At 35.7% G+C, this 22,743-nt stretch overlaps 1 protein-coding gene across 3 annotated transcripts; it reads left to right on the top strand.

Moving 5' to 3' along the window:
- The first annotated feature begins 5,143 nt into the window (after positions 1 to 5,143).
- On the top strand, positions 5,144 to 22,457 carry brP-1649 (juvenile hormone binding protein brP-1649). Of its 3 annotated transcripts, none has more exons than XM_028318983.1 (6): positions 5,144 to 5,382; positions 16,473 to 16,591; positions 16,928 to 17,049; positions 18,530 to 18,663; positions 21,263 to 21,412; positions 22,069 to 22,457. In XM_028318983.1, the coding sequence occupies exons 1-6, from the start codon at positions 5,322 to 5,324 to the stop codon at positions 22,218 to 22,220; spliced, it is 738 nt and encodes a 245-aa protein (XP_028174784.1). In that variant the 5' UTR covers positions 5,144 to 5,321; the 3' UTR covers positions 22,221 to 22,457. The 3 variants fall into 3 exon arrangements, with proteins under 3 accessions (XP_028174784.1, XP_028174782.1, XP_028174783.1); XM_028318982.1 differs by lacking the exon at positions 5,144 to 5,382 and adding an exon at positions 9,082 to 9,764; XM_028318981.1 differs by lacking the exons at positions 16,473 to 16,591; positions 16,928 to 17,049; positions 18,530 to 18,663; positions 21,263 to 21,412; positions 22,069 to 22,457 and adding exons at positions 5,899 to 6,152; positions 6,438 to 7,644; positions 8,405 to 8,593 and having other exon boundaries at positions 5,226 to 5,382.
- Positions 22,458 to 22,743: the final 286 nt, after the last annotated feature.

Below are 22,743 nucleotides of genomic sequence, written 5' to 3' on the forward strand. Positions count from 1 at the left end.
TTTTACCTAAAGTTTAAATAGCTGAATATAGAACTGACCGCACTGTAAAATAATATTTGTAGAAGTACCTACTGCTTACATAAAAAATAGACTTGCGAACTGAAGGTTACTACTAACTTTGGTTATGATCAACAAAAAGTGTATAAATTAATTAGTCAAACTATTTTGTAGTGAGCTAAACCTGGTTCTCAGTTCGCGAGTTACTTTTTTTGTGCAAAAGTAACCAAAATTTTTTTTCAGTATGGGTTCGGGGATAAGGCCCGGTTAAGGAGAGGAGTTATAATAGAATAGAATAACTAATAAGATAATATCCACATTGAAGCTAAGTAAATGGAGAAAATTACGAAATGAAATAATGAATTATTTGCTCTTTGAGATGGTGTTGTGCAAAAAACACATCTTCTTTTCTAACTCTAGTGCTGCAGGATTGCAATTTTAGACCTCCACTAAAAGAAATCCCGTAAATAATATATTATGTTAGTGACCATGAAAGTTTAAAACAATACTCCACTAAAAGATTTTTATTTACTTAGGCTTACAAAAAGTTCACTCGTCCCACTCAGGCCGAGAAAAACTAAGGTACAATAATAATAAATCAAGCTAGTAATTTACACCAAGGGGTCTTTAATATTTAATGACATTAGCTTAATGACTATTGTAATAAAATAGCCAAATATTTTAGCAACATGTGGTCAATTTAAATTATATTTATCATCATGACCTGTCTAAATTTAATAACATACCAATAACCTGATTATGTAGGTATGTTTAAGTTCTAGAAAAGTAATATGAATCTACTATACAAAAATAGGCATAAAAGCCAAGTTCACTCGATGGACAGATGTTTGGACTTCTTTCGGTTGAAAATAATAATTAAATTCGGTGATAAATTATAACCTACATTATTAATTTATAATTAAGTTATGATATTAATAGCGTTTAAGAATACGGCTCTCGGTGACTTTGCAAATCTATTATATTTAGAAGGATAATACTGTGAGCGATAACATCAGGCCTTTCCTGGCATGGTCAACCAGTGCCTGTGACAGAATGCTTTTATCAGAGTCCTCGGTAGGATCGGTAATTATTTCCCAGACTATTGCTCAATCTGCCAACATTTCATATTTACATACGACAATGGGGATTGGAGGCCACGAGGCTCTTTTGAAAGAATTTGTGAATTTAATATTAATTAAAATCAAGTAGTAGCAACCTGTAAGAAAAAAATTGTAAAAAAATGGCGCGCAGATATGTAGATTTCGCGCTCTGTGCAGCGTCATAGATTATAAAAAGTGTGATATGAATTCAAGATAAGTTTGAATAGGTTCAATATCAAAAATATAATTAACGTACCTAATGTTATGTTTGTATTTAGTGTAACTTCATGCGAAAGAATTTATAAATGAATTCCTGTAAATTGCTATTAATCCTGCGAAGATGGTCTCAAGCAATTACGGTCTTAATGAGTTTCAATGTAGTTAACCACAGAAAACTATGTTACTAATTAAATGAAATCATTAACATACCTACTTCCACTTTTGTACTTTGAGGGCTGTTCACCAAAGATGTTCAGGGCGATAAAAATAAGTTTTCGTCTGTCGTTCTCTCATCGTGTCTCTTGTGTGTTCATTATATTCTAGCCAGGAACAACCCAGTCGTTCTTGAAGATTGGAAGAATCTTCTGCGGAAGTGCCATGAGATTAAATCCGAATGAATCTTTTGGGAATTTATTTATTTAAGCTGTGGATGACATCTGTCAAGTCAAACAGGGTGGAAACAGTAAGTGATCTCACTCGATTATTTCTAAGCTATACAAGATATCGAAAAACTGGTTACTCATCCTGAAAGTGCTTCACGAGCTCTTTCAAACGGTATCAATAAATAGGTTACAGAATAAACTGGAACTATCCGAAAATTCCAGCTTCCATACATGTTTCCAGCTTCCATACATTTGGTAAAGTTACATAATATTAAAAACTACACAAGATATCGCAGAACTAGTTACTGATCCTAAAAGTGCTTCACTAGCTTTATCCAACAATAGCTTACAGAATAAATGGGATCTATTAAAAAATTCAATGTTTTCATCTTCCATACATTTAGTACTAACACAGTCATGGCACTCATCTCTTGATAATATTAAAGCAAGTAAAGCCTAAAACTAATGTTTTCCACAAACAATTTTAAATGACTTGCAAGTTACGAGTTTATTTAACCGACTATTTAAGTTTATTATTTAACAAAAAATAAATTACACTTCTAATATTGTGTGGTTGGCATACATTTAGTATGGAAGCTGGAAACTTAGAATTTTCGGATAGTTCCAGTTTATTGTGTAACCTATTTATTGGTACCGTTTGAAAGAGCTTGTGAAGCACTTTCAGAATCAGTAACCAGTTTTTCGATATCTTGTATAGTTTAGAAATAATCGAGTGAGATCACTTATCGTTTCCATCCTGTATAGTAAGTGATTTTTTTCTGTGATACGGATTTCGGCACGCCTGCGTGCGCGTGCGCGTGCGGATCTGGTCCGCGTGCGTGTAAAATCACGCTGCTGGTTGCACGCAGGACAAAGATTTCGTATTGTGTGCCGGCGGCCAGTCCGCGTAGGTAATAGGAAAAACGTATGAAATAATGCAATGTGGGCAGCCCGGATTTAAAACGCATGCATGCTGAAATTTGCATCACAGGTAAAGGATGCATACCTACTCTAACAGAATGCCCAACAACGGCGGATTATGGTGTCGTCACAATCTCACTGAAAAAACTTCTCATTAGTATCTCCATCCATAATTGTTTAAACAGAGTCAACTAACGATTGGGAAAGAAATAATTGCTGCAAATCTTGATAAATATGGGAGTCAGTTCTAGCGATAGTGATAGGATTCACGATTCGCATTATTATAATTATCTTACAAGAATCTCGATTGTAATAGGATGTTTGTAATGTCTAATAAGCATTACATAGTTAAGAGTAGGTTAATGTGTAAATAGATTTTATTTTTTTATTTATTATTGTTTTAATTTTATGGCTGCCTGTGTAAAGGACAGTGACCTGTTTGTGTGCCTATTTTTAAATTAATTAATTAATTTACAAAAGTTATTTAAAAGATGATAAACGTTTAAGTTTCTGTTCCTAAGCTGTACATCAAACACAATCGCAACTCCAACCTCTATTGAAGAAGCCACTAATTCTTGTACAGACGATACCACATCAAACTAAACATTGTGTTATCTTATACAACTGTATTACGTACAATATAAGTGCGTTTTTCCAAGAAAAATGTATAGTTTAATGTGCTGTCGCTATACTTGACTTCTAGCACAGTCAGCTCCATCTACTGGCAACTTACCGTAACACATGTTACTAATCAATCGTTTAAGACTGTTAATGCTTATACAAGAAGGCGATCGTTAAGATTAAGTAGTACCTGGATCACTCACAGTATGGCGCTATTTAAAAATACCTACTTTAACCAAAAATTATTAATAATGAGGACAATAACCAATAACCAATCCACATCATCATAATCTCGTCATGTAAACGGCAGCTGCTAGGGCGGGCGGAAAACAAAGCTTTGGTCAAGATCAAAGGAACTTTATTTGCTCATAACTACCCTGATAGATATCAAAAACACTTGAAAACAAAAGATCATCATCGTCATTTCATCCATAGGACGACCACGGCTGAACATAGGCATCCCTCAATGATTGGTAGCGGCCTGCGTCAAGCGCTTCCTTGCTACCTTTAGATGTCCTAAAGATAACAAAAGATATAAAAAAGTATAAACAACATAGACAACCACACAAGAAGGTTGATAGCGCATTTTCTTACATAACTTTTCAATTCCTATCATTGGAGATCCGAAAATATTTCTCATACAATTTGATACCATAATGATCATTCTTCATAAAAAATTTAAAACCTACATATTTAAAAACATAATCATTGATATTCATAATATCACTAATCATACACTTAAGTAGTTTTTACTAATATTTGTTTTCATATATTTTTCTATACTAATGATCGAAACTCATAATCATTCGAATAAATAACTATAATATTCATAAATGTGATGTATCCTAATATTTGTTTTCATAAATTTATTACTCATAAGTGTATTTATCCATATTATTGAAAATCATGATGTCTATATTCGTATTAAATCGTATTTTAACATTAAATTAATTTGAAATCTAACGTGACAGAAACGAATCGCTGCAAAACCGACTCCACGTAGTGTTGTCTGCCCTACCCCTAGAGTGTAATTTAAAAGCCGGAGGCGCGGAGAGAGGGCAGCCCTCGCCCGCTGTAACGAGCTGCTGCCGAAGCTGCGGAAGCAAGCGTGGGTGCCTGAGCCTCGTTACGCAAGGGCGGAAGGGCTGCACATCCCGCAGCGCCGGAGACGAGGAGATACCAATGCATGCTGCATNTGAAGTATGTTCTTAGTAACAACATTATTAATTAAAACAATTGATCAATGAATGTTATGAAGAAAAAAGATCTGAAAATAAAAATTATGTATTTTAAATAGTTCTTGGTAGTAACAGTATTGATAAAAAAATTATGATTAGTAATTGTTATGAGCTCCGATGGTAGTAATAAAAATGTATGAATAAAAAAAGTATGAAAAATAAAATTATGAAGAGAGATTATTATGAACACAAATCGGTAGTAAGACAAAGAATAGGATTTAGAATTTTATGTGAGCCAATATAGAACCAAGAAGGTTCCACCTATCGAATTCCAACACATAATAGTCTCCACTCCAAGTGGAGTGAAGAGTGGAAGTTAAGTACCACAATCTCTTGTACAACTACCTACCTATTCATAAATTCAAAGTACAGGTTCAGAAAATAAAACTGACAATATTCTTCCTGTTTCACATGACTTATTTATCATTCAATGTTTTTCAAAAATATGTAAAACTCTTCACCAATGTCAATAACAAGGCCAACCATTTTAACCGTAGGCTTCCAAGGTTATCCCTAAAACAAATACGGAACGGACGAAGATCAATATTGTATTAATAGATCTATTTTAAAATGACTTTGGATTAGGATTAACTATTGTTAAGAAACAAAATTATTAACAAATCGTTATCAAATTACTTTGTTTACAAAAGCTTAATTATTCGTTTCGCATTCCTTTGTATCAAATATCAAATGTTCTAAGTATGTAGATATGCGTGTGTCATAAATGAACGATAACAAATTAGCGTTAAGTGACGTTTCCGAGCCGATAAACTGTGACCCTAGTGTTCCTACTATATGGTCGGGAATGGTATCAGTCTCTGATAGTGTGTGCAAGGGGAAGGATGTTGATCCAAAGCGTGTGTGTGGTGCTTCTGAGCTGCCTGTGCTTCGGCCAAGATCAAGGTGAGTGCCAAGACTGTAAGGAAGTGCCCGACTCGTTGATCAAACGAGGATATGCTGATACTGTTGAACAAACACAACGTAACTGTGTTTCGTGTCCACACATCCCTCTCGTCGTGTTTACGAATTATGATTGACTTTATTGAGAACAACAAAACGTGTACAAAATACTGAAATATGTTAGTCGATTTGATGCAATAATTAAAGTAAATTATGAACGCATGCGAGTAGGTACTCTGCTTAACCTTTAAAGTGTATTTGCTGACCTAAAAATGAAGTCGTTTATTCCGTCAGAACCGAGCCTTTTTAATAAATAATTATCAAATTGTGGTTAAAACCAGAGTAGAAATGTATCAAATTTATATTATTTAACTATTCTTCAGAAGAGCGCACGTAAAAACGAGTTGATTAAAAATCATAAATAGGTACCATTAAACAAAGTCGTCAACAAAATTAACACTTTAAATGGAATCTGTAATGTACAATACAATTATTGAAAGTTTTATACTCTCATTTTAGATGTATCAGAGGAAAATACAAGGCTTGCGGACGGAGAAAAAAAGCTCAGTGACAACATTCTTGAAGTGTTGGAACACTTTAAACAACCGGACCCCATTGGGGTCCCCGGGGCCAGTATTCCTGACCCGTACGGGGTCCCAGACATGAAGCAGACTCTCACCTTTGGCACTACACTGAATTTCAAAAACACAGCGGTTTATGGCATCAGCAAATTCAGAATAAAGTACATCAATGCTGAAATTGGAGCCATGGAGGTATGTTTCTTTGTTTTACATTACTAAAGAATTGTTGTAAGGAAAAGAAACACTTGACACACTGTTAGCTTAAAATATGCCAGACTATTCGTGATTTCGTAAATGTCATTTAGGTATCTAGTTAAAATTCTATGTGCTCTCATGTAGTACGAAAATCGATGTCATCAAAAATCATGGACAAACATTATATTAACCTTCATTACCTAATAAGGAAAACCTTAAAAGCTTAAAGTAAAGTAAGATAAGTATACATTTCTGACATCATGACTTTACTTATCCTTGCAGGTTCAAGCGGTCATGACCATTGACAAGCTACAAGCTCGCGGGAACTACACCATGTCCACGTGGCTCAACAGGGCACAGGGACCCTTCACCGTCGATGTCACGGGCCTCATAATCAAGGCGCGCGCCAATCTGGGCGTGGAGCGAGACGGCAAGCTGAGGGCACAACACATCAACATTGACATCGGATTCAGCACCATCAACGTCAACTTCGAAAACTTAGGCTTCTTCGGGAGCATGTTCCAGGGAATGATCAACTCCGTCGGCACTTTCGTCTTTGACACCATAAAGCCTTACATCCTGAAGGAAGCCTACACCAAGGTCAGAGCCGAAATAAACACCAAATTGGACGAAGTGGCCGGTGATATGCAGTTCCCTAATTCAATTTCACCCCTCGACATGGTCATCGCGGACGCCAGGAAGAAAGTGCGCGGGATGAGCATGGACCCGTACAAAATTAAGGACTACAACGCAACAGTGAGCGTGTTCACTGTTCACCTCACGCACACGTGGGTAACCGGCATATCGTCTTTCCAGCGCGTCGGCAACATCACCCTTAAGATGGAGGAGAACACTCTTGTTGCCGACTTTGAAATTGGGACCCAGAAACTGGAAGGCCGAACTCAGTGGGAGCTAGTTGCCGTGAGTGGCTTGATGTCTAGGGCAGGCACTGCTTCCTTTTCGGTGGAGTACATAAGCGGGCGATTGGTACTAGCGCAGCCTCTTGATACCAGAAAAACTCCGGTATTTCGGGACTTGGATTTGGAAGTTGGGAATATCCAGGTTCGGTGCGACGGAGCGGGAACATTGGACTACGTTATTGAGTTAGCTGTGAATGTTCTTCCTAACTTGTTGAGGTACCAGATCATGGACGCGTTGGAAGGGCCGCTGCAGGAGAAGATACAGCAGGAGCTGAACAAGATCAACGTGGAGGAGACCATAAAGCAGGAGCTGCCCAAACTGGACCAAATGGAACAACAGGGGTTCAAACTCTCGTCGCTCAAGACCGCAGAAGTTGTCGATGAGCCTTATGATCAAGACGAGTTCTTTAACTTCTAAAATAATATCTTAGGTTAGTTTAATTAAACTATTAACAATATTTTAGATATGTACCAAGTACATCCAAAGGCCTTGCAGCTTACTGCATTTTTTTTTTAAATTCTAATTACAATATAAGTAATCTTGTTCTCGAATTTTAAACAATTAAAATCTATACTTATAATAAATCTGTAGAGAGGTCAATTCTGTACATGAAATATATTTTCAAAATAACTATCAGGGGGTGATAAGTGATCGATACTGATGCCAAAAATGCAATCAGTAAAATTTTTGTCTGTCTGTCTGTCTGTATGTTCCTTATAGAAACAAAAACTACTTGACGGATTTTAACGAAACTTGGTACAATTATTCTTTATACTCCTGGGCAGGTTATAGGATACTTAAAAATTCCCACGGGAACGGGCATTAGCGGGAAAATCCTTTTGTATAAAAAATCTAAACCGCTTAAGTTAGACGCTTGAAATTTGGCATGTAGGTACCTTATTAAACTTAGAGCTTAGTTACAACAAGGAATTCCCGAAATTCTCACGGAAACGGGAACAAGAGGGAAAATCCTTTTGTATGAAAAATCTAAACCGCTTAAGTTAGACGCTTGAAATTTAGCAAGCAGGTACCTTAGTAAACTTAAAGCTTAGTTATAACAGGATATTGCAAAATTCCTACGGGAACGGGAGTTAGCGGGAAAAAACATTTGTATGAAAAAATCTAAGCCACTTAAGATAGACGCTTGAAATTTGGCATGCAGGTACCTTAGTAAACTTAAAGCTTAGTTACAACAGGATATTGCGAAATTCCAACGGGAACGGGAGTTAGCAGGAAAAAACATTAGTATGAAAAAATCTAAACCGCGTAAGATAGATGAAGGGGGTAAAACGGGTTCCACGCGTACGAAGTCGCGGGCGGCCGCTAGTATATTCATAAATTCTTAAAATTATATGATTCGTGATAAATTAACGTATAAAACTAAGTTCCAAGGATCCATCTATCGTTATCAGAGGCTCATCATAATATTATGTAACTTTTAAATAAGTAATAACTTTATTAGGTACTCGTACCTTAAGAGTTTAAAATGTGTGCATCGTTTTTAAAATGTAAATTTTTAATAAATTATATTTTTACTATAATACGCACGCTTCTATAATTAGTTAATCAATGTTAAAAAAAAAATTAGACCACATACTTACCAAACTTTAATACCTAGATTATACGGTTTACAATGTTTTACTTAAGTATTACTTTTTAATACATATACGAGTTAAGATAAAGAAAAGTAAGTAAATGATAACAAAATAGTATCGTATTTTTCTTGTTGAACTCTACGGCTGTTTAAAAAAAATAATTAATTGAGTGACCCAGAAGCCTTGTTATAAATCGAACTGCATCCAAACCGGTACTAACGGTATTTCGATCAGTTCATTATATCGGAAATAAAACCCGATATAAACGATATATTTTATCAGATTGGATTGGAGATGTTTAAAAAAACAACGACAGTGTGGTAGAACAATGTCTACCACACTGTCGTTGTTTTTTTAAACATCTCCAATCCAATCTGATAAAATATATCGTTTATTGGTATACCATTCATACCATTATTGGTATGAAGATTCCTTCCTTATTTATTTATTAATGTGAAAGATAATAAGGATAGATGAATGGCTGAATCTTAGGATGGAGGTAGATAAATTACAATTTTTCCATACGATTAAACATAACACCAAACATAAAAAACATAAAAACCATACAAACTTTCGCATTTATAATATTAGTAGGATTATATCCTTTCATTAAAGTAACAATGACAGGAGACCAATAAGAACAATGTGACAAAGCGTTAATAAGCTTCATACTAACAGGAAGACAAAAATAACACTTCATCAATACACAACTTCCAACGACAGAGATAAATTATTCAACTATCAATAAATTGTGACATGTAGGTAATAAACAAAGAATTTGAATTTATGCGTCTAAAGTTCAACTAAATGTACCTATCTTCATCCTCGATAAATACAACCTTAACAACGTTTTGCGGTCATAACGTCTAATTGAAAGGAGAGGGCTAAAACTCTTCCATCGAGGTTGTGAAGCTCCATTGCCCTGGTACTGGCCGCACGCGGCAGTCGCCTGTGCGGTAAAAAAGAAAAAGTTTAAAAAGTTAAGGAAAAAACGCGCGAAACACCAAATAGTTTTTAGTCAAAACAATGGAGAAATTCCAAGTGGTTTTTGTAATTTTTGCCGCTGTGATAGCGTCGAGCAGCTCCAACACAAGTAAGTGACCAACTTAAAAGAAAGTCGACGCACTTGTCTGCCGGTGACTTTTTACTGGGTCAGTGGGAATATGTATATTTATTTATATTTGCATTAAAAGATTACGTTAAAAAATTGTACACAATATTCTACCTAATTGGTAAATCTCTATCGCTTGAATTCTACCATTCATATTATATTTTTGTGAGGTCCAGCCTTTCTAAAATTAGCATGAAAACTATAAATGAATAAGTAAAATATGAATAATCTTTGCTAATTCAATTAATGTAGAGCAAATTAATTAAAAATGTGGAGATTTGCTTCTATTTAATTATTAAATTTTAATTTTAATATGCATTACAAGCTTATTTTGTCAAACTTCTCATGCTTAAAATCGCAGTAGGTAGGATATTATAATTTCATACTTTATAAGTATGTTTTTGAAAATACTTTTAAAGATTTTGTTTTAACTCTTTCTGTCTGTCATTTATTTATCTGTCGAAAGGTGGTAAACAAATTCCATAAGGAAGATTTATTTCTCAATTATCATCATATAATAAACATGTTTGTATCAAGTGAACTAAAGATTTTTTTTCTGCCATCCTATATAAATAGTGCATCTCTAATAAAACTAAACCTGCTAAACTTGTTGAGGTCCTGTGTGTACACCTGCGCATGCACATCTAAAGGCCCAAATAGCATAATACTAGTTTTGTAAGTGCTTATGGTTATTACGATCTTTATAAATACTTTTTAGCAATTTTATTTTATGGACTATAAAATAACAGTTAACTATGTGACACCGGCAAATCCTGTGATAGCCAAACTCACCTAACCAGTACAACAATTTTACTGTTTTTAATATCTTTCTTTGGCAAATCATGGTTATTTTTCGAAACATTAACAAAAATGCCACGAATTTTGCATTTTCGACAATATTTTCAAGTACATATTGCATATTTAAAATCTGGTAATTTGTAATAAAGTAAACGGACAAACAATTAGATAACCAAAATACCTAATTAATTCTATAATTATGACATAAACAACTCGCTTAAAGCAAATTAAAGCATGCTGTTAAAGTTTTATGGATTTTTATTTCTGAGAAATGAAAGTGTTTGTAATATTACTAATTAAGTTCAATTTCTTATAGCTTGTTTACCATTGAGAAATATTATGATAAAACAATCTGAAAGTTTGCATTTTCACTTTCCTCTGTAACCACAACTTTTATGTTGGTTTAAGTTTATATTTCTTAAAAAATATACTTCACTCAAATGGTGTAGGTACATGAGATTAAATACGTTTTCCTTAGTTACTCCTTCACTATTTTATTAGTTTCACGAAAAGTGATCCAGTAACGTCTTCTTGCTAGATTTTTCACAAAAATCGTCTAAAGAGGCGAAATGGAATGAAAGTTTGTATGGAACCCATAATTTCTTATGTTAGTGATAAAAAACACACGTTTTTGTTAATAAAATAATGTTTGGTCCTTTACATTATTTTTGAAAGGCCTTAACTACAAACGAGTAAAAGGCAGTATCTAATAAAACTATGTGAATCTGTAATCTGAAAATTAAGTTCATAAAATAATTGTGGCCTAAGTCTTGTTTATGAAAATGACTCCTTCACCATATGCAGCAGAGCGATATTTCATAGGTATGTTTACAAATAACGTAGTAGTAACGCACTAGTAAGTCTTGATCATTGTTTGATCACGTTTACCCAAATATTTTGGCTTATTCCACTATTCCCCGTTGACAATCCCCGTCAACGGGGATAAGTGAACTGGGGAATAATGAACTAAAAAGTTCATTAAAAAGTTCATTAATCCCCATTACGTTTAAAATAAAATACTAATGTAAGAAGGTACCTTCTATTTATTATTGGATAAAAACTCAATTATTGTATTGATCTGTAATTACATGCAAAATTATTCCCCATTATAAACTCAATTGGCGTTAACAAGGAAAAGTGAACAAAAAGTTCCCTTATCCCCGTTGACGGGGATTGTCAACGGGGAATAGTGGAATAAGCCAAAATATTTGGGTAAACGTGATCAAACAATGATCAAGACTTACTAGTGCGTTACTACTACGTTATTTGTAAACATACCTATGAATAGTGAACAAAAAGTTCACTAATCCCCGTCAACGGGGAATAGTGGAATAAGCCAATATTTGGCTTATGTTTTAATCAGACTATGAATAGGTATTTTCATCTACAGATATCCGTAGATAAAAATACATACACGCTGTAAATATGTAGTTTGTTACATAAAGCGTCGCCGGTGCGGAAGCGTGAAGAAAGCATAAATGTGCAATACAAGCGTTGGGTAACCGATGATGATGGTGCTCCTCTCGTCTCTACATCAGACGAATGAACGGAATTATTTTCAAAGAGACAAATATTATGATTGTTTTCTGAAAATAAAATTTTAAAAAGCGCTTTTATAAGTCCCAGTATTACTTTAACCCTGCTTCGGGACAATAAACGAACGTGAGAAGAAGCAGAAGAAACTAAAGCAATATATTTGTACGTAGCGTAGTATTAGCAGTATATTTTACGAATTTAGAATAAACAAATTAGGCCTGAAATTGACGAGTTAAGTGAGTAAGTGGGTACCTAGAGATGGCGTTTTTCAGCGCTTAGAAAATCAGCAGTTATGAATTTTCGTCGGTGTTCAATTTTCAATAGTATGATGAAAATGTTACTACGTTTAATTGAATTTTATTAGAGATTTAATGTAGTGATTCCGTTTATTCCCTCAAGGAGTAAAATAACTAATAACTGGGCCTTGCATAAAATAATATAAGTAGTGTTTTTCCTGTAACAATTTAGTCCATTACCCATTCAGGTTGTTTTCGATTACCTCGTTCTATTTAACGACGACATAAGGTCATTGTTATCTTTAGATAAAAAACCTTACTATAATAGTTAAGTGTACCTCCATTTTTCAAGAAAGTTTAATAAAAATGTGGTAAAGTACCTTTATGTCTTTTAGTAGTGTAATTTTATTCTTACGTGAAAACAGAATTATCTTAATAACGGTTCATGAACAATTTTAATTTGCTATTTACACCGACTATAAGAAGAAATAATGTCACTTTTATTATGTACCTAGTACCTAATAATTCTTAATAGAACACACATCGAAACTTTCCTTCTTGAATTACCTACTCTATCTTTATATGACAATTGCATTAAAATCTATAGCGTATTTTAAAAGATCGAAAAGTACAGACAGGCCACTTTGTATTGTATGTAGAGACAATTAGTTTGATGTTGCATTCGTGCATGAATGATGTGAACGATGAAGATCCTTTAAAATCTAGACGTAGATCAACTGATGCTTATAAAAAAAAGCCTTAATTATAATAGATATTTGACCATGACCATATCGAGTCCGAGGATAAATTATTGTCCACAGTTGCTAATCAGTTCTAATCAATATGCAAAGACTAGTAAACCTAGAATTTTCCCTACTAACTAAAATCGATAGGTATACGATAGCAAACACGCAATGACATAATTCTACTGTTTTCACAGAATTTAGGTCAAGATTATTTATAATCTAGTTATTTTCTTAAACGTATGATTCACTTTAAACTATTATAGTTATATGTATTATTTAACTGCACGCAGTATTTTTTAATTTATTGCATTGAAAACATAGCTAATTGCAGATTGTATGTAGGTCGAATTTAAAACTAATTATTTGAATTTTTAACTTATTTTTAATGTTACTTATTATAATAGTATGTACCTACCTATATTTCTGCATTAAAAATATTTCTCAATAGACATAATATGAACTGTGACCATAAGAAACAATGGTATTTCAAGAGGTCATGTGTGAAACATTGGACTACTTTTTAGTATTTCAATCGGTCCGCCCCGGGTGCCAAGCATCAGGGGGTGACAAAGTCGCGCAGATTAGTACTCACTGGCGCACTTGCATAGCAAATCTGCGGTCTATGTCCGGGTGCGATTTCTTTCAATCTTCGAATCGTTAGGTAACCCCGAAATCCTGGGGGGTACCAGGGGGTGCCTAAGGACTGATGACGGGGGTGATCGCCCCGGGTGCCAACTCATGCTACGCCGCCACTGCTACTTTTTATCCTAGAACTATTCTGGAATCTTCTAGATTGTATATCATTTCGCATCGACGATAAAAATAAACCTAAAGTTTTAATTCGCATGTTAACTGTACCTACCACAATATTAACCGTAAACGCTTTTTGCGAGCCAGATCGAGTTTCTCGGACAAGGTCCGTGGGGTCGACGACCGACAGGTGCACCTTACATAATGCGACCATAGCAGCAAATGACATACTCCTTTTTTAAGTCGGTTAAAAACAGTAATTGACGAAAATAGACACACACATAAAGGAGTCTTGCCCCACTTTACACTGGCCCGCGGGCCAAGTCGCTAGATTGAATAAATATTTTTTTTCCAGTAACTGGCCTTTAATGTTTTTTTATTAATAAATTAAATACTATAGTGGAGTAGAATCTTAGAGTGGGTCAATTGCTGAAAGAAAAAATATTTAAAATCCAATCCAGCGACTTGGCCCGTGGACCAAGCTAAAAGTGGGCCAAGTCACTGGGAGACTCACATAGAGCAATTTCGAGCTCTCACTATCAAGACACAAATAAAGTTTTATTAAAAAGTGGAAAGGCAAGTTTGCAGAACTTTTACTAAACTTTTTCTTGTTAACTAAAGTAGAGATTTTTAACACCTTCATATTCGTTCATATTCAGTTTCCGTCAGTGCAGAATTGAACCAATAACCACCTATGTGGTCATTATGATTAAAGATCAAAATTAGCAGACACAATAATAAACATCTAATTATTATGATATGCAGATAATATTCGATCAAAATATCCGAAAACTGATATTTTTATTTAGGCTGGGTTGCACCATCTTACTTTGACTTTAACAAACGACAAATATCTCTCAAACTCTATACAAAAAACACCCTTAGTCTAGTATTTTGTATATTTTCATCAAATTCCAATCAAAAATAATGGAATCACCTAACGGTTAGTTTAATGCACAGCTCACTATCGTTTTACTCGTCTTAAACCCAGGATTATACTGCTATTAGCGGTTTTTTATTTATACCTTTATGGTAAATGTGAGGTAACTGCCTCTACAACATTCCACGACATTTTATCAGGAAAGTTTTTTATTTGTTACGCGTTAACTGCGGTTGGTTACGTATAAGCTCTTGGAAATACCGATGTTATGGTTTAGTATAAAAAATATTCTTTATTTATTCGCAGTCATTATTTTGCGAGTCATGTTGTTTGATATTGGTTTTTAAAAGCTTCAAAATAAATAAACACACTGGTCAATGACGTAAAGACAAAATCTCAAACAAGAAGGAGGAGGTCCTTTCCTTGAAGTCGGTTAAAAAATCTCATGTCAATAAACATCGAAGAACCTAATATTTATACAAGTCATATTTACTATAATGTGATTGACGATTGTTTTGAACAGTTTATTTATTGTCTATTTCTTGACAAAATTAATAAACTGTAGTACAGTACAAATAGAAATAAATAAAAAAAAATGGAAATGATTAGTAATGAACTTAAATACGATACCTATCAAAGAACAATATTGAATGCAATTTTGTAAAAAAAACATGTCTTTTTAATATACTGAGAAACAAAACATAACAAATATGTTAGCTATAGCCAATAGGTGTAAGAGCAATATGAGCCCAATAACTAACACCTTAGCAGCGTTAAGTGTTGACCGCCTACCAGACGGCACTTTCTCCTAGTCGAGTGCACTGGTCTACTATCTCTCTCAGCACAGTTCATGGCAAGTAGGCAACAACTGACTTCATTTATGTCTATCTAATCAATCTCATGAACTGGACATTTCAACAAACATCTTTGATGCATCTCAACATAAAAATAAATGTAGAGTCGCCTTTTTAAAACTTGCCAAACCTTGTTAAACGGTTACGAATAGATTTGAAAGTTCTAATAATGTTTTTTGAAAACTTCGATAACTTAAAAATAGTTGTTTTATCACTTATTCAGATATTTGTGTCTGACGTACACAATTTCATGCAACCCGCGACGCATGAACTGTTGCAGGTTCCCAAATTAGCCATGCATGCATGCATGCTGATTGTCAAAAAATAAGTCCACCAATCGATTGGGCATAATTCCCACTACAAACAAAGGTTTTATCACAGATGATTCCACGCAGGGTTCTATTGTTTGACGTGTGGACGGCCATTGTTTTCGCCGAGTGTCAATGTCACCGGTAACCGTTAGCCCGACTCCGGCGCATACCAATGAGACGGGAAGAAAGCAATGTTAGCTATCGTCAAATCAGCTGACTAATATAATATTTGCTTTGCCAATTTAATGTACTCTAGGAAATCGCTGAGTCAGTTTGCTTTGCTCTCAGTGACACCTTCAAACACGCTCTTTAACAATCAGTTAAATATTTTTTGTGTGATGGTTTATTTTAACTTAAGATACCTACAGCGGTTTACTTTGGTAATACTTGACTAATAATATTTAATACCATTATCCTTATAATATTTATTTGTAAGTTAGGAATCGAAAAAAAGAGTAGGATGGAATACTTACTTCTTGATCGAATCGAAAATAGAATCCGTCAAAACTCCATACAAAAAAAAGCAGCCATAGGAACTAGGAAGCCCCAAAATGTAAATTCCCGTAATTTTGATTGCAGGTGTATTTGGAGGCAGATGTTCGAAAAGGGACCCAAATGTTGATGCATGCTTGCTGCAGAGTTTCAACTCTCTTCTGGAGTACTTGAAGGGAGGTGCGCCGGAGTTTGACATCGAAGAGGTAAGTTAGCACATAACAATCTTGTTAGTTGGATATGATTATGGAGCTATCTCAATTTTTTTTGGAAGTTTCTCCAACTTTCCTACATAACTACTAAAACCCGACAGTGTCCACCGCGGAGCCCAATGAAACGGAGCCACGAGTATTGTCCTACCTTGGACATTCGTCCACGGCTCCGTCTCAGACTTCGAAGAGTCTTCCAGTTGTTTTTATAGAGGTTTTCTCCTCGTGACTCCTTCTTTGGAGTAATTTAAAATTATTTTCTTCTCGATTCTTTTAATCTAATCCTGAAACTTTAAAAAAATCTAACTATCCCCACTTTTTAATTGTTTCCAGTCAGAGCCAATAGTAATCGATGAGCTGTCAATCGCGCTAGGCGGAGGGCCTGATGGATACCGCGCTACGTTCAAGGACATCCATGCGACTGGTGCTTCTAATATGACCATCACAAATGTCAGGTAATACTTGATTTTTGTTAAGTCCAATCAAGGTTTGGTTGCCACACATTTTGACTGAGGTGTAGAGTTTTTGTATAGTTAGGGCTTGTAGAGTTAAAAGCCTGACTCTATTAATATGTGATATATCTTTATAAAAACAACGGTCTCGTCTTTACAATTTTACATGACAATGGGATTTTAGTGAGATATAATAAGTTTCTCAAAACTCAAAGAAATTTCCCCTCTTAAAACGTAAACGATGTGATTTTAGTTAAGCCCATTTATACCTCAGTAAAGACACATAATTTTCTGCCAGCCTGTCAAATCCTGACTCAAAACACACATACTTACCTAACCATAAACGCTAAAGAAATATTAACATACAATATTTCAATATGCATAAGTCATCACATGACTTCAAAGGAGTTATGATGTGTCCAACTCACAAAAGAAAGGTTTTTTCGCTAATGCATTCCGCACACGTTCCGCTGACGAGTCCTTTGTTCCCACGTGTGTGCAGGGTCAAAGGACATCGCATGATGACCACATGTCATGGCATTGACATATGTTAATGACCAATGAGTAATAAAACGTAAAACATTCAAATAAATAACAGAATTTCATACAAAGGATTGCAAATGCTTTACCCTTTGAGGTGCTGTAAATAATTAAAAAATGGGACCACTGAGTATAAATATTACTCATTTAATTATATTTTATAACAATTTATTATTATAAATAATAAATATAAACTACTTAACGTATAAATCATGAAATAAAGGCAGTGAAATTCAGGTAGGTATTTGTTGCAAAATGTAGAGCTTAGGTAGGTAACTCCTATAAATAATACAATTGTATTTTGTTACAATCACTGCCCATCTCGAATAATAAATATTTTAGTAAAGTCCGATTTATTCCGTTTAAATAAAAACGTAACTCTATTTACCTTACTACTGTTATTTGATTTGAATATTTTAACAAGCCATGTGACCGAGATGTCCAATTTATAACAAAGTGGAACGAGGCTTACTACACTTTACACTATATTTGGTAAAAACTAACTAGCTAGTATCTTTTTACACAGAAATTGTAGTATCGTCTTACTAGGGCTCTCAGACCTTGAAATTAAGATAACCCTGAAATACTATAAACTGGATTATAAACTATTTTTTCTGTCTATTCCTGAGAGAGATGCTGTTAACCTTTATTTTTATTCATATTCATGTATCTATATCAGGCACCTGCATAAAAAGTAGCACAACTCAAAATATACTTCTTTTTACAGAAACAGCAAGTAGCTTACGTAGTTTTTTTTGCAAATAGAATAAAAAGTCATTAAATATAATAATAAATAAAGTAAATATATGTTGTATATTATATTTTAAACTATTTTAAACATATAGAAATGACTTGATTTTGAACTTATTCGAATGGTTCTATCTAGGTATGTTCTGATGAACCAAAAAATTAAATATATATTTTCTTGCTAATTGCACTGCAGGTCAGACCTCGAAACGCACCAGTTCCAGCTGACATTGTTCGGGCCGCACATAAGCGCGCGCGCACGCTACCGCTCCTCCGGCGTCTTGCTTCTCGTGCGAGCCTCTGGCGGTGGCGACTACTGGGGAGAATATGGTAAGTGTATTCCCACCTCTCGTTCCCACCCCTAAGGGCTATATTTCACTGGGACACCATGGCGGGGCAACCAGTCGCCGCTACCAACAAAATGTATACAGCTTTGCGCAACCAAACGGACACCTGCAGGTGAGTAACTAGGGCATGCAATTCGGATATCCGGATATCCATATTATTCGGATATTCGCCAAATTTATTATTCGAATAGCATCTATATGATTATTCGGTTTTTTCGAACAATACGAATACGCCTTTCCTATTAAAAACTTGTAAAAATATCTGACCTCAAACTACTTAAGCAAAGTTAATTATGTAAAATAAAAGAAGAAAACGTGTTTATGAGTGCGTTTACCTGGCCCGCACAATCCCCTGACATAAATCCTATTGAGCATGCCAAGCATATGCTTCAGAGAAGAGCTCTTAGGAATTTCCCTGAAGATATGGTGCATGAAAACCAGCTTTTCTTGCATCTTAGCAGGACTTGGGACAGTATCCCACAACAGGATATTGACACCCTTGTTTTGAGTATGCAGAACCGCTGCAGATGTGTCAGGAGAGTTTTTTTTTAAATTTTACTTTGGGAGAAATACAAAGACAGCGCTTTGAAGATGAAAGAGCACAGAAGACGTTTAAGGAACAGTTAATTAATAAATCTTTGCAAGGTGCTGCTGAGGTATCAAGTCAACCAAAGGGCGATAACGATGACTTGGAAACGTCTGTTAGGGTGGAGATCAAGGCGGTCCAAAAAGCATTCACCTACAGCGAGATTATGATTTTCTACTTATAATTCCTCCTACGAGTGTCACCATAAAAGAACCTATTAGCTGAAAAAACAGGATCTTTTATGATGAACAGTTTCGGAGATATAACATCTCCCTGCCTAACGCCTCGCTGCAGAGGAATCGCCCTCGTGCTCTGGTCCTGTACCTACTCGGACCGACATGGTGGCGTTTTTGTACAAGCACTTCAGCACCTCGATATACCGATAGTCAATACGGCACCGCTGGAGAAACTGTAGCACTGCCCAAGTCTCGATCGAATCGAAGGTCTTCTCATAGTCCACGAACGCCAAGCTTAGTGGCAAGTTATACTCCTCAGTCTTCTGATTTATATTAACTGACTGATTAACCCGACGGATTAGCAAGCTGAAGTGGCAATGGGCAGGGCACATAGTACGCAGAACTGACGGCCGATGGGGCAGTAAGATTCTGGAGTGGAGGCCGCGTACCGGAAAACGCAGCGTGGGACGTCCACCTACAAGGTGGACCGACAACATCATAAAGGTCAGGAAGGCGCTGGACGCAGACCGCTACCAACCGGGTAACATGGAAAGCATTGGGGGAGACCTATGTTCAGCAGTGAACGTCCTATGGCTGAGATGATAATGATGAGGTTCTTTAGTAATCATTTGAGATGTTCAATGAATGATTATGATACGTTAGGATGCTCTCAGTTTCTTACGTTCCTATTTTCTAGACACAAGAAAGTATTTTTTTTCATTTTTTTTTTCAAGTAGTTTTTAAAGTTAGATGATTGTAATAAGCAAAAATTTATCCTTATTAAAGTGATTATAAACAAAAAAGAGTTTATTTTAATTTACATTATATTGAAAAAAGCAGTATTCGAAAAAATCGTTTTATCCGAAGTATTCGAATACCATAAATTTTAGTATTCGAAATATTCGGATACCAATATCGAACGAATAATGCATGCCCTATGAGTAACTCTCTATATAGTCCAGTCAATAAAGCATTATAGATGGAAAACTGTAGAACACAATTTCTGACTTCAGGACTTTATTTAGACTAGTTAGGAGGTGAACATAGCAAAAGTCCCCGCCCTTAACCCTTGAGCCGGCGGGGAGAGGGGGGTTTAAAGGTGCCACTTTTCGGTTTTTCGCTTAATCCTCGGAAACTATGCGTCCTAGTGACATGACCACTTTGAACCAAAAAAAGCATATTCAATTTGCTACAGGTGAAATAGACAAGTTTTTCTATAAATTGTATAGTTTTCGCGGCATCTGCTCTAGAAGGTCAGTAATATTGGAAATTTTATTTTTGTCTTACATGTTTCCATCANGACTGGACTAATAGAGCTGTATACATTTTGTTGGTAGCCGGCGACTGGTTGCGCCGCCATGGTGTCCCGGTGAAATATAGCCGTTAGACTCCTAAGCCAGGATCTACAGCTCGACCGTTTAATAAAAACCCAACACAAAAACGGGACTATACCCACCTCTCTTTCCCACCACTGCAACTCCAGTGTAGTCAGGATCTACAGCTTGACCGCCAATAAAACCCAAAAGAAAGCCAAGTTTGTCCTGGGGGAAAGTTAAACTGACTTTGGACCCGCAACGAAATTAATCAGAAGATCATTGGAGTTCTAAGTTAAGATTCCACATCCTTCCAGTGCAAAGCAGATGATAGGTTACAAAAACAAAGGCTAACCTTTAAGAAAAGATATACACTACGCACACCTATCTTGTGAAGTATTAGCTACCTGCCAATAATATATTTTTACTTAAAAGCACGGATTGTTTTCCTTGTTTTCTGCATGAGTATAGGTACACAATCATTTATGTAAATATACTCTATTCCAGACGGTGTAAAGGCGAAAGTGTATTTCCGTGGTACGCCGTACTCGCGTGATGGCCGCACGTACCTGAAGCTTCAGCAGCTGAAACTGGACTTCAGCGTGAGAGACATCCAGATGGGCGTCGAGAACTTGCACAACAGCAACGCAGTTCTGCGTAAGTATTGATGGATCCACCGAATATTCCCATTCCCAGTCCCCTCTAAGGTTGTCTACAGGGATGATAACTGATGAATCATCTTCCCAGTTGTCACCCCGGTGACATATCTTCCCAATATCGTTCACTTCTGAGGGCTTGGTGTGAGTTTACATCAAACGCGCTCACTGGTGACTTTAAAATTATATGAAAATTTTAGTTCTGGAAAGTTTCCGCTTGGGGCGCTTGTACAATCCGTCATCCATTTAATGACTTTTTTTACGCGCTCACTAGTGAGGGCGTTTAATATAAACTCACACTCAGCCCTCTGATTCATACCAAAGGGGACAACTGGTTACTACTGGCTAATAAATCTATATTGCATTATGGTAGAGGTAAAAGATTATGAGACATGTAAAGGCCCTGGACGCAGGCCGCTACCAACCGGGCAACATGGAAAGCATTGGGAGAGGCCTACGTTCAGCAGTGGACGTCCTATGGCCACAGATAATATAATACTCTATGGCTGAGACGATGATGATGATAAAAGGCTCCTTAAGAGCAAAATTTTTTATTTTTTATCATAAGTCTTTTTTATTTATTTAAATATTTGACGATTTGTAAGCACTATAATTAATAGTCTATGCAAATAAAGACATTTTGATTGACTTTAACAGAGGCAGCCCTAAACCTGTTCATCAACACGAACGCGCAGGAACTCCTCAAGGAGATGAAGCCGGAGCTCAAGCGGGACCTCGCCGACAAGATGTCGCGCTTCCTCGAGCGGATTCTTGACCACATCCCCTACGACGACTGGATAGTCGACTAGAACTGTTCCAACAAGCGTAGTCTAAGAAAGAACAAACTTCAAGGCTTAGAGCACTCGCCCACGGCGACTTTTTAGGATAGCTACTAACGCGCGTTAGTCGCATGCAACGCACTACAGACGTGATGCCAATTAGTGTTCATATCACACATCAATGATGAGCAATAAACCAATCTTTTCATAATACGTAATGTTAAAATCTGATTTTCTAGCTGTTGCAAAGTTACTGATAGATCTAATTTAAATGTTGTAACTAAACTGTAATAACTAAGGTACGAGTACTTACGAGCAAGTATGTCTTATTTTTTTACTTCCAAAAGTAAATTAAGTAGCAATTAAGTTATTTATTTAGACAAACTTAGTTTTAAGATTGACAGAACATTGACCGACTTGGTTCTTTCATGACCAGGGTAAGGCAATGTACCTACGTACACTAACTAGGTTAAAATTTTGTAATGGTAAGACACTAGAAAATATGTAATAAATAAAAATTTCTACATACGAGTACGTTTTATTGTTATTTTTA

This window comes from Ostrinia furnacalis, unplaced genomic scaffold (assembly GCF_004193835.3).
Source record: "Ostrinia furnacalis isolate ACB-3 unplaced genomic scaffold, ASM419383v2 OfSCF7056, whole genome shotgun sequence".
Classification (NCBI taxonomy): Eukaryota; Metazoa; Arthropoda; class Insecta; order Lepidoptera; family Crambidae; genus Ostrinia; species Ostrinia furnacalis.

Coding starts and splice junctions, on each gene's coding strand:
- brP-1649 (XM_028318981.1), top strand. CDS start 5,322: ATGTTGATCCAAAGCGTGTGTGTGGTGCTTCTGAGCTGCCTGTGCTTC. Junction 5,383..5,898: donor GTGCTTCGGCCAAGATCAAG/GTGAGTGCCAAG, acceptor CTCTCATTTTAG/ATGTATCAGAGGAAAATACA. Junction 6,153..6,437: donor CTGAAATTGGAGCCATGGAG/GTATGTTTCTTT, acceptor TTATCCTTGCAG/GTTCAAGCGGTCATGACCAT.